The 16205-nt window shown below is 33.4% G+C and overlaps 3 protein-coding genes across 3 annotated transcripts; all 3 read right to left on the bottom strand.

Annotated features, from left to right (window-relative positions):
• Window positions 1-2183: 2183 nt before the first annotated feature.
• Window positions 2184-2492, bottom strand: LOC108451182 (dirigent protein 4-like). Its single transcript, XM_017748909.1, has one exon. It carries the CDS (start codon window positions 2490-2492, stop codon window positions 2184-2186), a length of 309 nt encoding a protein of 102 aa, XP_017604398.1.
• Window positions 2493-7437: 4945 nt separating this feature from the next.
• On the bottom strand, window positions 7438-8215 carry LOC108452666 (dirigent protein 4-like). Its single transcript, XM_017750467.2, has one exon. The coding sequence runs from the start codon at window positions 8213-8215 to the stop codon at window positions 7622-7624; it is 594 nt and encodes a 197-aa protein (XP_017605956.2). The 3' UTR covers window positions 7438-7621.
• A 657-nt stretch (window positions 8216-8872) lies between these two features.
• LOC108450212 (uncharacterized) lies at window positions 8873-15580 on the bottom strand. The gene is given in 9 exon segments (XM_017747734.2): window positions 8873-9400; window positions 9533-9635; window positions 9723-9888; window positions 10575-10881; window positions 10958-11587; window positions 12114-12229; window positions 13862-14137; window positions 14139-14932; window positions 14935-15580. Coding segments are annotated over 9 exon segments (2601 nt in total). The 5' UTR covers window positions 15026-15580; the 3' UTR covers window positions 8873-9282.
• Between the last annotated feature and the right edge of the window lie 625 nt (window positions 15581-16205).

The following is a 16205-nucleotide window of genomic DNA, read 5'->3' on the forward strand; positions in this document are numbered from 1 at the left end:
CAAAACACCCCTAGAGACTTGTTTAACATGGGCAATGGAAGTAGATATGACATCGTCGAAAGATCAAAAACTTTGCCTTTTCTAGAACAAAACTTAAATGAAACTATCCCTAGTACTAGTACAAAATTTCAATGGGTTTGCCAAGATGTGGATGAAGATATTTACGAATCATGATGTAGTAAGATTTTACGATTTTATAATTATATGTAATATTATAATTTAAATCTTGATCTTGTTAAATATTTCAACTATTTTATATGCACTATTATTTTTTAATTAGTTATTAATATTTCAACTATTTTATGTGTATTGCAGATAATATGCCCAGAAGAAGATTGCGAGATCTAAGTATTATTCAAAATCCTCCAAATTCGAAAGAAACAAACAGTGAACAACAAACTGCTATTGGATCTTCAAATGTTCCGAATACAGCTGACGAACCTACGAAAATTCAAAGTAATGTTAACTTTAATTTACATGCATGTTGACTTTTATTATTGATTTTTGTTTCAAATTTTTATATTATCATATACCATTTTTCTAGCTGAAAGTGGCGGGAGGTGCAAAACTCGAAGACGTACGCTATTAAAAAATTTATACAATCTAAACTCTGTCGAGCGTGTCAAGGTAGCTAGAAATAGTCATGATTAGCCTATTGGATCAGAAGCTCGAGTTTTAGCAGGATACTTGCGCATTATAGCACGAAATATCAATCTGTTGCCAATCAACTACGAGTCATGGTATCATATGCCTGATAGTAACAAAAATTAAGCTCTCGATAATATTAAGGTAATAACGTGAATTTAATTTATAATACTTCGGTTTAAGTTTCATTTATATTTACTTTCTAAACTTGTGTTAGTTGCAGAAGAGATTTGCTTTAAAGGTCTCGAATAATTATGTAAAGAAGGCATTAGGAAAGAAATGGAGAGACCATAAAAGTACTTTAAAGAAGGAATATTTTAAGAAAAATATAAGTCTCGAAGAGAAATTGCGAAATGGCGAAATGTTCCGCCGGGAATGCTGAGGTGTACCAATAGGAAGATGCAGTTAGATTTTGGAATTCAAAGAAATGAGAGGTATTACGTACTTTCAAACTCTTATAATTATTTTGGTTTATAATATTTACTATATACGTAATAATAATTTCATAATGTAGGATCGTGAGCGAGTTGGAACTACTAGTAGGCAAAAACAAAAATTCACGCACACAGCTGGGTCGAAAAGTTTTGCTTGTGTAGCTGATGACGAGGTATTTTGAATTTATTAATTGTATCAAATATTAATTACTTTCTACTAAATAATTCCTATTATATTGTAGGAACTGTCATCTGGTCAAAAAGTTGGACACCTTCAGTTTTTTGACATTACACATAGAAAGAAAGATAGATCTCCTATGACTACTGAAGCTGCAAAAATTATGGTATATTTGCTTAATTAAGTTTGAATTATTATAAATATTTATCATGTTTAATTATAATGGTTTAATTCGTCATTTGTAATGCAAATAATGTCAAGTTATGTTGCATTTGTTTGATGATATATTTCATTTCTAACTCCTTAATTGATTTATTAGGAGAAACTAAAGGATAAAAGGGCGGAGTATGAAGCGATCACTTCAAGTGATAGTTCTATTAATCTGGACAACATTGATAACTGAATTATTACTAAAGTTTTGGGTCCTGAAAGGTATGGTTTGAGTTTGATTTGAAGGATCTTTTGTTAGCCCAACCCAATATTTTGGATCCAGCTCGCAGCAATACATGCATTCAACGAATCAGGCTCAAGCTAAAGTTCAGAGGTTAAGAGACCAGATGGCTCAAATGCAAGCGAGCACAATTAAACAAATTGCTCAACTTAAAGCGGAGGCAGCATCGAGAGAAGCAGAGGCTCAAAGAAAATACGAACTCCAGCTACAACTTAAAGCGGATGTAGCAACGAGGGAAGCAGAGGCAAACAGAAAATATGTCGAACTCCAGCTACAACTTCAGAATATGATGAAGATGTTTCAGCAGTCGCAGAATCCACCATCTTAGACTTTTGTTTTCTTATTGTGAGAATATCTTAACAATATAACTTTTGAATATAATATATTTTGTTATTTCATTTATTAATTTAGATCATATACATATTTCTTTCGTGATAATATCATTTACATTTGAAGTTTTTGGTTGGATTTGATGTTATAGGAGCGCAATACCCTGAACATTTCTAATCACCTTCGAGTCAGGCTCAAGACCAATCCTGAGGGGATCATTAAAGGCAACTAGGGAGGCAAATGGCACTGATGAATTATTATCGTTGCTTGTGATGTTAGCTTGGGCTACCTGGACTGCTGAATTGCCCGCAGTTTCGTGCATAAAGAAGTGAAGATTGGTGACCTTAACTGGCCTGGGATGATATGGTCGGGTTTTCCAGTAGTATTGGCTCTGCACTGCTACTTGGGAGAGGCAGATGATCAGAATCCAAGTCAACATCAATGTTCCTCTCATTGTCTCTGCTTAATCCAAGTCAACATCAATGTTCCTCTCATTGTCTCTGCTTTACTATAATTTTTGGAGGCGAAATATATATGAAATTCTTTTAGAGTTGCTGCTTCATTTTTATTAACAAAACACAAATTTTATACTCAGAAAATCCAGACATGAAAATAATTAATTGTGCAAAATATTTTAAATCCCTGTTTGATTTCTCCGGTAGTATTATTAAAAAGAAATGAAATCTTGAGTAGAACGATCCACGTTGTAAAATACCATTGATAATTTCTCCACTCCCTAATTAGAATGATCAACGTCGTAAACACCATTCTGTCCATAAATATAATGATCTACTTGCTGTAGATTAATTTTAGATTGGAAGTTTTATCTTCTGTGTCTGCAATAAAATCACCTTATTGTTCAAGAGAAATTCATTGTTGTTCATAATAATTTAAATTCCATTAATACTTCCTTCTCATCTACTTAAATTTTTGTATTAAGTAAGATCTAATATTAGTCTGAAATATTAATGCGTTGGTTTTATAAATTAATTTAATATCATCTTCTGCTAACAAAAGTTTGTTTGATAATCAATAGTAGTCTAGTTGAGTTAAGATTAATCAATAGTTTGTTCAAACGAGACTAAAAGATAAGAATTCACTGTATACTGAGAGTTCAAAATACGATTGCTAATCAGATAATCAAGTACATGAATAATAGTCTCTCAAATTTGATGTTGTTTGAGGATCTCCGACTTCTATACAAGGGATTTACTGTTTGATAGTAATACCTTTACACGAGTTTAATTGATTTTGATATATTTGTTTAATTTTTTTTCTACCAAAAAATTTTATTTGATAAGAAGTTTATTTTCTTGTCTTGCTATTAAATTAAGAGCATATTAATAAATTTATTACAAACAAGAATAATGATAATAATAAAGGAATAAATAAATACAATATATAATAAATCAGTTGATGAAAGACGAAGGAAACCACAACCCAAAATCATATCATAAGCATACAAAACAGAGCTCACATCTTAATAACAAAAATTACTCGGAATATTTTTATTCAATTCACATGTTGTCACTAAATTTTTTAAAAAAATCATTATTTCCATAACTTTTATGTATGATTAATATTTTAACAATTCAATTGTTAAAATTACAGTTACATAGTATCTTAATTTTATTTTTTATGCTTTTGTAACATATGACAATTGAGACCCTATAAATAGAGGGATTGTATAACATTATAGTATGCCAAGTAAAAATTGAATTATTCTTTCACTTTTGTGTCTACTTTTCCTCTTATTCTTATTATAATTCTCTTAGTTTTTATTACATGTTGTCAACACGATCTTACTCAAAATGATAATTTCTTTTATAGATAATTAAATTTATCCTCCAAGATTTTCAAGATCTTAGACAACACTTAGACGATATGATGCAATGTTTTACAGAACTTTTTTATTTAATGTTTCATATCTTTTTTTTTTTAATTAGCTAATTGATGATTAATTATAATTGTTTTGATTATTTTATTTTATTTTATTTGTTTTTAAGAGTGGTTAAAGATTTGATATCAATATAAATTTTGGTTCAGTGTTGTTGATGTTGGGGTTTATTAATATATATGATTTATTTTGAGATAAAATTTTCAATTATCCGTACAAAACCGGAAAATAAGATATGCTCTCAAAGTTTACTATCAATGAATTTTGATTAGATTCAAAGTCTACTAATAGAGTTTAATTTGCTTATTTCTTAATAAAATCATCAAGACTTAAGGTCGAACAAGTAAAGATACATCAACTTAGTTGGATCTCCATTTTTAAACTCTTAGCATCTTAAAATATTAAATCGACTTGATATATTATTTAAATATTTGAGATGATTTTCCTTTTAAGTTTTGATTCCAATGGTTATTTATTATTTTAAGCACATTATTTGTTCAAGACAATGAATATTGATTGATTTGTTTATGTCACTATAGTAGATTTTGTAATTAAAAATCAGGGGTGAAGCCAAAAAAAAATTAGGAGGGCCTATATATTTTTACGATAGTAAAAAATATAATTTCACCATTTTAATAACTTATATATTTATAATTTTAAAGGATTAAGTCAAATTTTTATCATTTTAGGAGTCAAAGTGTAATTTTATCATTACTAATTTAAAATTTTATAAATTATAAAAGATTCAAAATAAAAAATTTTCATTTTAAAGGAGACTGAGACCTTTACCAGCGCCTAGCTCCACCCTTATTAAAAAATATATTTGAAGAAAACATATTTAGCATGTGTTTTTTTTTTTTTGTTAGAATAAATACTTGTGTTAGTAAATTTAGATTTGATTTTGTTTAAATATATGATGTCTCTCTTTAATTTGGTTAAAGAATTAAAAAAAACAGAAGTAAAATTTTATTAAACAGCAAAAACTGGATAATTCACCATGAGTAGAAGCCAATGCCCCAAAAGCCAATACGAAATCGATAATATGAGGGAATATAGACGCACTTAACACTTCACCATAAGAGCCCAACACACCTAAACAACAGTATGATGACAGCACAAATAAAAATATAGCCACAATATAGAGCCACATAAAATGAACCAAAAGCCGCGCACCAAGAGAGTCAAAACAGACATAACTTTTGTCCACAACCCTGGTTAAAAGGCTATGGTTAAAAGGCTAGGCAAAAACATGGATTCTAGTCTAGAATTTTAAGCTTTAATTGTTTTTATTTTTAATTCTTGAATTATATACTTACAAACAAGAATTACTATATTAATTTAGTTATGGGTATTTCTATGGATTTCATTTGCATTAATCGATTCTTGTTTAATAAGAAAGTGGTTTGATTTTGCAAATACCTTATATTTTTATTGCTATATATCTTTGAGATACTTGTTATTTTTGTAGAGTTATTAAAGGTAATTCATATACTTTATATTATTTCATTTGTTAATTATTTAGATAAATGACATGAGCAATTGTAATTCAAAAAATTATCTGAGCAATTGTAAAATGCACTAGTGCTTAAACTAGTGCCAACAGGTAGTGACACTAACTACTTAGAAAAAACTGTCATGTTTAAGTTGGCAAATTTTGACAACAAATTACTTAAGGCTATAATCTCTTTAGTTATTTGGGATATCTACCAACCCATTCTGGATATCCAAACTTCACTTAACAAGAGATCTTGGTGATTTATTTGGATTGGATCTAAGCAATCATCATCCCTTAATTCATAGATCGAATCAAATCAAGCTATAGAAAGAAGTATATTCAGATGATTCAAGCTTGATCTTGTGTTACTTTTGGGAGATATTATTTGTGTTGTTTTTTGGTTTGCACACAACATTATCGTATGGCAGTATCTAACAGAATCACTCTTTTCTCACCCTAACTTCATCTATCCCGTTATTAATTTTCCCTCCGCAACACACATATATTATCCAAACATTTCGCATGATTTATCATTTTACATACATCACGCCAATTAACTAAACACTTACTGCCTACCATTAAACAATCAACACACAATTGGCAAGTTCACATGGTATTGTACACATACACAACCTTAGGCAATGTCTATACATAGACAACGTGATACATGCAAGTCATAAGATATCCTCCATCATCCAGAAGGCATGGTACAGAGACTCACCTTCAAGGGAGAAGACAGGGGGGGCTGGCATGGGCCCCGGTCCCCCCTAAAATATAAATTTGCTCTTTTGGCCCTTAAAATTTTTAAAATTTTTAAATTAGTAAAGGTAAAATTACACTTTGGTCCCCCTAAAATTATAAAAATTTGACTTAATCTTTTACAAATTATAAAGATATAAACTATAAAAAATTAAAATTTTATCCGGCCCCCTTAACAATTTGTTCTAGCTTCACCCCTGCTCACCTTGCTTCCTTCACTTTGATAGCTTAGCTCATCCAAACGTCAAAGTCTCATTTATCCTAGAACCTAAGCATGACAACCATTATCGGTTAATCAAATGGTGGTCAGTCCTTAAAACTCAACATCTTAAATTAAACAGAAGCTTTGAGATCCTTACTCTACTTCTTTCTTCAATACATAAGTATAGAGAGATAAGAAAGCTTACCAGTTCCTCAATTTCTCTACCACCAACCTTCAATTCATCCGACTGTTGCAACGTGCAGAGCTTTCTTTAGTTGCATCCCTTTTATCTTTAGAATGACTGAAGAAGAAGATGCTATGGAGAGGAAAATTTCTGTAAACAAAATTGAGAAAATTTTGTCTCTTGTCAGACCTATTAATATATACTCCTTAGGAGCAATCGTTATTTCAACCATCCATTCTTAATCATATTGTCTCCCACTATAGAACCAGCCGATTCTAATCTAACTAAACCAAAATTGAAATCTAACATTTCCCGACCAGTTACTTAAGTTTCTAAATATCTCATTAGGGATCGTAAATTTCTATTTCTATACAACCGGCCCCCAACTCTTTTTTGTGTTCAGGTCCTTAGGAGAAATGGGTGTGACAATCTCTACTATAAATCAGGGTCTTATTTAACAGGAAGTTGGGTCACACAACTTTAACATAAGTGATGTTTATTCCGTTGTTGCTTTAAGGAGTGTTTAGTATTGCTTCTAAGAAGCGCTTTTGGAACAAAAAATACTTTTGGATAAAAGTATTCCCAAATAAGCTGCTTTTTGAGAGAAAAAGTACTTCTCTCACACCAAAAATTAGCCAAAAAACACTTTTTTTGAGAAGCTGAAAATTTTAACTTCTCTCCAAAAGTGCTTTTGGAAAAAAATAGCTTTTGTAAAAAAATCACTTTTGAGAAGAATTCCTAAACTAAACCTTAATCTCCGAGAGAAAATTTGTTGGCTTCTTTGTAATATTTGACTTTGATACCATATGACATTTGTTTCGTTGTCAATAAACAACTTCCCTAATTTTTGCATAAACAAACCTTTTTTCTAGCTAAAGATATAATGTTTATTTCAAGTAGGAAGATAAAGTACAATAATCAAGTATGACAAATTTAAATTCTGATAAGATCAACATACGTATTTCTCATACTTTTATTCTAATGAAGCGGAGTAGAATCATACGAGTTTTTCACAATCTAAAAAAACGGAGTCTGCAAATAACATCTTAGTAATGAACTACAGTAATGTTCAATTCCAAAATGACATTGGTGGCATTTATAATGATAGGGTTAAATAGAGCAACCCCTGTTGCCATCACGAATTTTCCTCTTCCTCCGACCACTGCAAGCTCAGGTTCTCCCCTTGAAAATACGCTTATTGAGCTGCCATTAAACCTACCGGTATTAAATCCAAAATCTATGTATTGTGTGCTTGATGCATTCATTCTGGATAGGAGCGCAATACCCTGAACATTTCCAATCACCTTCGAGTCAGGCTCAGGACCAGTCCTGAGGGGATCATTAAAGGCAACTAGGGAGGCAAATGGCACTGATGAATTATTATCGTTGCTTGTGATGTTAGCTTGGGCTACCTGGACTGCTGTAATGCCCGCAGTTTCGTGCATAAAAACGTGAAGATTGGTTACCTTAACTGGCCTGGGATGATATGGTCGGGTCTTCGAGTAGTATTGGCTCTTCACTGCTACTTGGGAGAGGCAGATGATCAGAATCCAAGTCAACATCAATGTTCCTCTCATTGTCTCTGCTTTACTATAATTTCTGGGAGCGAAATGTAGATGAAAGTAGAGTTGTAGCTTCATTTTTATTAACAAAACACGAACTTTATACTCAGAAAACCCACAAACATGAAAATAATTAATTGTGCAGAAAATTTTAAATACCTGCTTGATTTCTCCGGTAGTATTATTAAAAAGAAATGAAATCTTAATTAGAACGATCCACGTTGTAAATACCATTGAGTTTCTCCACTCCATAATTAGAATGATGAACGTCGTAAACACCATTCTGTCCATAAATAAAATGATCCACTTGCTGTCCAGAATTTGATGTTTTGGGCTTGAAATTGAAAATAATTGTAAGTTAATTAATTTGTGACACAAACTCAATTCACGATATTATTAATATTAAAAATTTTATCATTCGCTTATTCGTTTAGAAACCATAAATTTAGAACACAAATGTATGTTTAAAAAAACATACAATAAATAATAAAATTTACGATTTAAAACTAATTAACAATAACACATGGAATATGTATGCTATTAAAATCAAAATTTAGATTAATTTGTTTATCATGATATTGTCATCAATCTTGAATCAATATAGAATTAACTTATGACACCATATAATTAAAATAAAAATTATAATGATGTTTACATACAAGATTTATATAAAAAAAAAAGATTACAGCAGATGACAGAGCCTGATTATTACTTAATAATATTGGGAGATGTCCATTTTTATTATGTGTGGAAAAGGCTAAATCCTTATTGAACAGTATGTTATTTTCATCATTCTTTACACAATGTATTATTTAGATATCCAAGTAGGCAGTTTTGGATATTTGATTTATTGGCAAAAATGAAGTAAAGGGTTAATATCAACTCCTAATCCACAGTTTCCATCGTCATAAATCCAAGTAATACAAACGGGAAGAAAAAATTTTCTATCTACGACATTTTATTTATACATGAATGAAGAATCAATGATGCCAATTGTTGTTCCAACTACACACGTATTATGCACTGTGTAGCGTTCCCCCCAACAACTGATCATTCTACAAATTGTTGCATTTTATCTCACATTCGCACTTTTAGACCTATTGCAGGACAACACTGTTCAACTCCTATTTTGTTCTTTCATCTCTTTACAATATTGAGTATGCACGGATTACCTCAACAATAGGTGCTCGACATAACGGGCATTTTCCCCCACCACGAACCAACTCATTTGCACATTTTAAACAAGTGCACATGTGTCCACATCTGCAACCAGTTTTTTAATGTCAAAAACTTCAGTTGCAATGTCTAATTAAAGCATTAATAGAATTTCCAATCAAAGGTTTCATAGATGATATTTGACCATGGAAAGATTTAGAAAAAGTTAAGACGGTAAACCTGTACAAAAGCGAATCAATAAGGCTATCACAACAAACACAACAAGTCCCTTTCCTCACACGACCCCAGTTTGAACCATCATTTGATGCTTCTGCACTTGAACCTGGAATGCGACAGAAACAATTAAAATCACCTCAAGAAATTCCAAACAGTGCTTTGCAGGTAAGAAATGTTGGAAAGTTTTACGAACCTTTTTCACCAGCTGAACGATTCAAAGCAGCAGAGACTTCCTGCCTGACGGATCGCTGCAACTCCAACTGCATATCCATGCAGGCTTCCAACATCCTCTGCATGTGGTTCATCCCCTGCTGGAGTCTCACCATATCAGCTCTTAGATCATTAATCATCTCCCATTCCTGCTCAAAATAAGTAGCCTCATAAATAACTGAAGAGATGCAGAGTAACAAAATGTACTGTACAAAATAAGACATCTGGGCATATTTCCAGAGAATATTCAACTTCTATTCAACTAGCGATGACTGTACAAAAGCTGCAGCAAATCTATGTTACTGAGGTGTGAGTGTACAATAGAGGCATGTGCGCAGCACAGGCATGTTCAAATTTTCTAAGATTTTCCATATATTTGAAGGGTCCTTCAAGGTTCATATAACCATACTCGTGTCTGAAAATGTACCAACATTGCTACTTTAAGAAAATCAAATAGTTGGAGGCTTGGAGCATAGAGAAAATGAAACCCAGCAGTCACACAAGGAGTTGTCTATAAATTTGATTATTATCACTATAATTTCACCATTAGGAAAACAAAAATGACAACAGACAAACACAATCAGGAAGGAAAACCCCTAATACATAATTCAATCAGTTACTTATCCAACAGAATATCTCTCAAAAGGGATAATTCCACAAATAAACTTACCTTCAGTATGAAACTCAATCAGATTTTCTAGAGCTAATCTCTGTGTTAAAATTATTCCAATTTCCAAGAGAAAAATCTAACAAGATACTACAATGAAGAGAATGGAAACGATAAGATTCAGTAGTTAAGGAATAAGCAGTTGCAAGACTAAGAATTATGGCTTACAAGGTCCGATCTATGCATGCTGTGCCTAGACCAGCTAGTGTGATGTAAAGTCTGCTGCCACAATGGCTGTGGGGGTGGCACTGGTGGAGAAGGCAGCACAAGTGAAGGCCTGTTACTAGCATCATTCTGATTATCATTTGTTTCATCCCTCTGCTGCTCTTGATAACGCTCAGGTGAGGCTGGAGTTGGCAAGTTTCTGTGCAGATCCCAATCAATGGGAGAACGGCCTTGTCTTTCCACATAAGATTGTATTAATTGGTCTAGACTTTCCCGGAAACCACTTCGAAGAAGATTAGAGACACTCCTCCTACAAATTAAATTAGATCCATCAAGAAGTCATATTTTACTTTAAAGTGTAAAAACACAACCGTGTGATCAGATACCTGCTCAGAAGTTCTCTAAGCTCCATACTGTACACATTATCATCTTCAGGCGGATGAAATCTACTGAACCTTCCAACTGGGGTTGCACGACGTGCCCTTGGAGGATCAGAAGGCCCTTCTGACCAATTTTCAACAGCTTCGGGAGAGCCATCCTCATGCCAAAATCTCTGGGCTTCCTAAGAATCACTTTCTTCTCCATTTACATTGCCAGGAATATCTTGGCGATAATCACTATCTGAACTTTCTTGCCAATTTGTATCCATTTCTTCTGCATTTCCCTCTCTCCATTCATTAAACTGAGCATATCTTGACTGTTGCCAGCTTTCTCTCTCACTATTGGTTGTTGGTTCCCGCCAATTCCCACCTTGGGTAGCATTTTCTTGCCAACTTATGCTCTCAACGGCTAGCATGTTGCTAACAGTATTTCTTGTTTGATTAGGCAACCGTCCAAAGTGACTTCCCAAACTCCTAGGTTGCATATCCTCATTGTTTTCACGTTGGACATCTTGTGACATATTTGTTTGGGAAATTTCATCTCTAGAATCATTGAAGACATTGTTAGTCGTGGGTTCAGAATCGCTGTTTGCTTGACCACATACAATTGCTTCTAATCTGTTCCGGAACCCTACCCTGAATGAGAAAAATAATTGCCTTTTATGGAAATCAATGGAAAACTTGGAGCTGAAAAGGGCATTGCAGAGAATTGTGCAAGCTATAATCTAGATGCAGGTAGATGGACTCTGCACTTGTGATCCATGTCTTATTTTCATAAAAAACCATAAATATCACAAATCTCTCATTGTTTCTCAAAAAAATGAAAAATAGAACTAAGTTGTTCTGGTTTTCCGCGACCAGGAGGAGGTTAAAAATCAATAAAATAACCAGACTAGAACAATAAACAAAATATTATAACTACATGGGTGCAGCTGCATAGTATATCAACAGAAAGTAACAAAATTGTCAATCCTTAACACCAAACTCGAAGTACTATAGCAATGCATCTTGTTCTATGCATCATTTGCCAAAATTCCTCAGCCCATAAGATTATTGTTTCATAAACATTAACCATTTTAGAACCATCACCGAAATTTTTGAACAAGAGTGAAACATTCTCCAAAGAATTCGTAATCTAAGAATGAAAGAAAAAGTTTCCTACCTCAAACCAGATACAGTGTGCCATTGTCTTAATTGATTTAATTCACTCACTGCCACTGAAGGTGCTCTCTCCTCTTCAACAGGTCTTTCATGCAAGAACCTACCTCTGAGTAGTGACTGCAAAATTAAGATAAGAGTGCTGCTAGTTTAGCATGGCAACATGTGAAAACAAAAGGATTTTCATAGAGCAAAACTATATATATTTTAACATCAATCATCAGGACATGTGATCACACAACAGTCCAGAAGTGATTTATAAAAGCTAATTCCATCACCAGCATACTTTTAATATTTTACTTTCATAAAAAATTAAAACGTTTTCTAAAAACATACGAATGATGTTACTTTTAGTCTTAATCATTATATAGCAAGTGTTACCCTCCTACAAAGAAATAAAAGGTTAACCTCCTCTAGTTTCTAGCCTAGCATGAATATATGAGAAAGAGGGATGAATGGTGAAAAACTTAGGTAACAAAAACATATTTAAGGATTTACTATAAAAATAGAAGTCAACCAAGAGCATCATTGAAATTAATGACAAGCGACTAAAATTCTAAAAATTCAATATGATAAACGACGATGGCACAAGGATTGTTAACTATTACACAAGATTCAAACGGATCTAATCAATACTCAAGTTTCTAGCTTCTCAAGGAACAGCACTGCAGAAAAGTACAGAACAGAGCCACCTATTGATATTGAATAGTTTTCATTCCAGAAAGAAAGCTAGACTCATGATTTCTCTGTTTCATATTTTTTCCTTTGGCTAATTTGTTGATTGGTGAAAGAACCACAAACCTATTAAGAAAATCAAATCAATTTACAAACATCCCAGTAAAGCAAATAGATCGAACTCTTTGAGAAACTAAACTAGAAATCGAGTCCATCCAATTTTCGAACCAATTAAACAGGCTTGTTTTCTAGAAGTTCCTAGTAAAATGGCTCTTGACTTAAAAGCAGAACATCCTTAGTCCCTTATAATTAAATTAGGTTAATACCACATGGGCTATAATACATATAGGATATAAAAGTCAAAACCTGCACTCAAACCATGGAACTAACATCCATGAATGGAGTGGAAAACTTGTAGTCCTTCTATTTCAAGCAAATTTATGAAATGCGCAAATCAGGAGAAAGCATATAATGTACACTACATCATTAGTGCAAAACCAAAGAGCAGAACATTAGTAGACGCTTAAGATATGAAGATTTAATTTAAGTCAATTTAAGATGCATCATATTTGAGACATTTTTTTGCAAAATTAGCTAAGTTAAAAAGATAAAGACATACAGACCATAGCTGAATATAATTCACTGAAAAACAGAAAATCATTGTATGCAGCATTTACAAACAAAAGGCAGCTATAACCGTGACTTTCTTAGAGTTGTGCAAACTTAATCTTCTGATATGTACGTTTTTATTGCAATAGGAATTTTAGTTTTATTTATTTATTATATCAGGTTTTATTAAGAGTTTTAGTTTTACTGATTTTCTCTATTATATTAGGTTTTTATTTCCTTCATAAACTCTAGTTTAGGAATTCTATTAGGACTCTTTTCTTTGTTATTAAGAGTCTATAAAAGGCTAGATAAGCAATTAGGATTCAGTCATGGACGAATCTGCCTTTTGAATAACCATAGGCCAAAGTAAGAATTCTTTATTGTCTAGACCTGTAGGACCTGAAGGATCTAGACCTGTGACTAGATCCTATGCCAAGGCACATAACATCTTCATGACAGCTAACTCACCTGAATGCGGTTACGATGAGCAAAATCTGATGCAGCACGGTGCTCCAATAAACCCTGAAGTTCTCTCTGTCTTTCTCTTTCAGTCCTCACAAGTAAGTCAATTACTGCTTGTCTTCCACGCAACCTCAGCAAGTCTCTCTGAATGTGCTCTGGTTGGCCTTCATCTTGATCATTAACTGAGCCATCAGGAACTCGGTCAACTTGCGCACCGCTTATAGCTGCCTGATCTTCCCTATGTCCCCAATGAACTCCTCGCTGTTGACTTGACATCTGTACCTAACTCCCGGACAATTCTAACTCGCTCACGCTCCGTTTCACCAAGCTATTCAGCCCTACGGTTGCCAGCCCTTTGGGCAACACTGGATGAATGATCACTAATCCCACTCTCCATCCATCCCCGAACTATCTGTCTCACCCTCTCCCTCTCAACTTCACCAAGATCAGGAGACTGCTCCCTATTAGACCCATTATTATCCCCATGATCATTCTGCAACACACCTTGATCGTTCGACCAAGTTCCATACTCATTCTCACTCTCAGTAACATCCCCAACGCTCCCATGATTCTCACTCCCGCGGCTCTCATTCAAAGTCATACTAGACATTGTCCTATTATCATCAGCATTCCTTTGCTGCCTCAACCTTTCCCTCACCCTCTCCCGTGCCCTATTCAACAAATGCTCATCCTCCAACTCCCTCCACATTTGCAAAATGGCAGAAGCCTGAGTGCTGGGCCTGTCAACATTCCCACCTTGTCCTCTAGAAGTAGGCGACTCTGACCCTCTCAATAAAGAGGAATCAAGCATCGAAACAGTATGTAAACCAGCTAAAGCCATCAGCTCGGACTCCCTATTCCTCCTCTCCATTGTAGTTATCATTTCCTGAGCCTGCCTAGCAGCCCACCTACTCAAAATCCTAGATTGCCGCCTTCTTGTGGCGGATGACTCGGCTAAGTCATCACCTTCAATATCAGACCTTCTCCTCCTCCTAACAAGTTGATCAGCCTCATCATCCTCATCATCAGGATTTCTACTAGAACTACATGATGCAAATGACATACAATCGTCTAAATCCCACTCATTAATTCTTCCAAACCCCTTTCGAATTCAGCTCTGGCATCACTTGGGGCTTCAGGTTTTTGTAGTAAAGGTTGAAAATCTGTCATTTTTTCCCCTAATGCAGATAACCCATTTGCCTCCTAATAATGAACCTAAGAACACAACTTTGAAATAAATATGCCAAAAAGTACAAAATCAACCTCTAAATCAGCTCACAAAATTCATTATATATATATAAACAATCCAATGCCCTACAATTGGATACAACAGAACTCCAGCTAATTTCTTCACCAGATAAACAATTCCAAATTAAAAAACATTATACAAAAAAATCCAAAAAAAAAAAGAAGACCAAAAGAAACGGGAAAAAAAGGAGGAAATTTTGATTGAAACTCGTTGAAAGTGAAAGAAAATTCCAGGTGAAAGAGACGTGCCTGTGAATTTTGACAATAAAAATGCGAGGAGAAAAAGAAAAAAGAAGTAGCTTTTCTATTGGTCTTTATGGAGCACAGAAGTGTGGGATTTCCTACTTTATTTTTCTCAAAATGAAAATAGGAAACAGAAACAGAAATTCTGATGGTCAAAAAAAGAAAGAAAAGGAGAGACAGATGAAATTCAAAGAAGATAATGATTGAGAGAAATTTATAATTACATGAAAGAAAGAGAGTGTGCTTTATTTGTGATTTTTAATTTGATTTAATTTTTATGGGAATAAGATAGAGGCGCCAATTTGCAAAGGAGTGACACGTAATCAAGACTTTTTACCTTTTGATATTTCATTTATGGATTTTATTTCAGAAATTAAAACAGCATATATTTCAGCATAACAAGTTTCATATGGAGAGTAATTTGATGGTGATTGTAAGGAGTTGGTTTTTAACATGTTTTATTCACCTTTAATTAACAATTTTTAATAGCATGCTAGATTGAATCCGTAATTCTTTAAGGATTAAAGTAAATTAGGCTTTGCTTCTGTTCTTTTAGATCTTGATTGTTGGTTGTCCACAACAATCACAACTTACACTCACCAGTGTCTGATAATTACAGCTTATATTTAATAATCAATAATGGATTCCATTATGATTTAATTATATCTTCTAAAAAGCTTGCCTTAAATCAATTAACCTCTTCAACTAAAGTAAATGGCGCACATAGATCAAAAGTATTGCATCCATAGGAATTTAGAACAATCTCAAGGCTCCAGATGTTTGAAACAATAGTATAGATTTTTATTATATTATATTTAAAAAATTAAAGAATGCCTTAACCTGAATATAGGCCTGCTTG

Source organism: Gossypium arboreum, chromosome 5 (assembly GCF_025698485.1).
Source record: "Gossypium arboreum isolate Shixiya-1 chromosome 5, ASM2569848v2, whole genome shotgun sequence".
Lineage (NCBI taxonomy): Eukaryota > Viridiplantae > Streptophyta > Magnoliopsida > Malvales > Malvaceae > Gossypium > Gossypium arboreum.

Coding starts and splice junctions, on each gene's coding strand:
- LOC108451182 (XM_017748909.1), bottom strand. CDS start 2,492: ATGAGAGGAACATTGATGTTGACTTGGATTCTGATCATCTGCCTCTCC.
- LOC108452666 (XM_017750467.2), bottom strand. CDS start 8,215: ATGAAGCTACAACTCTACTTTCATCTACATTTCGCTCCCAGAAATTAT.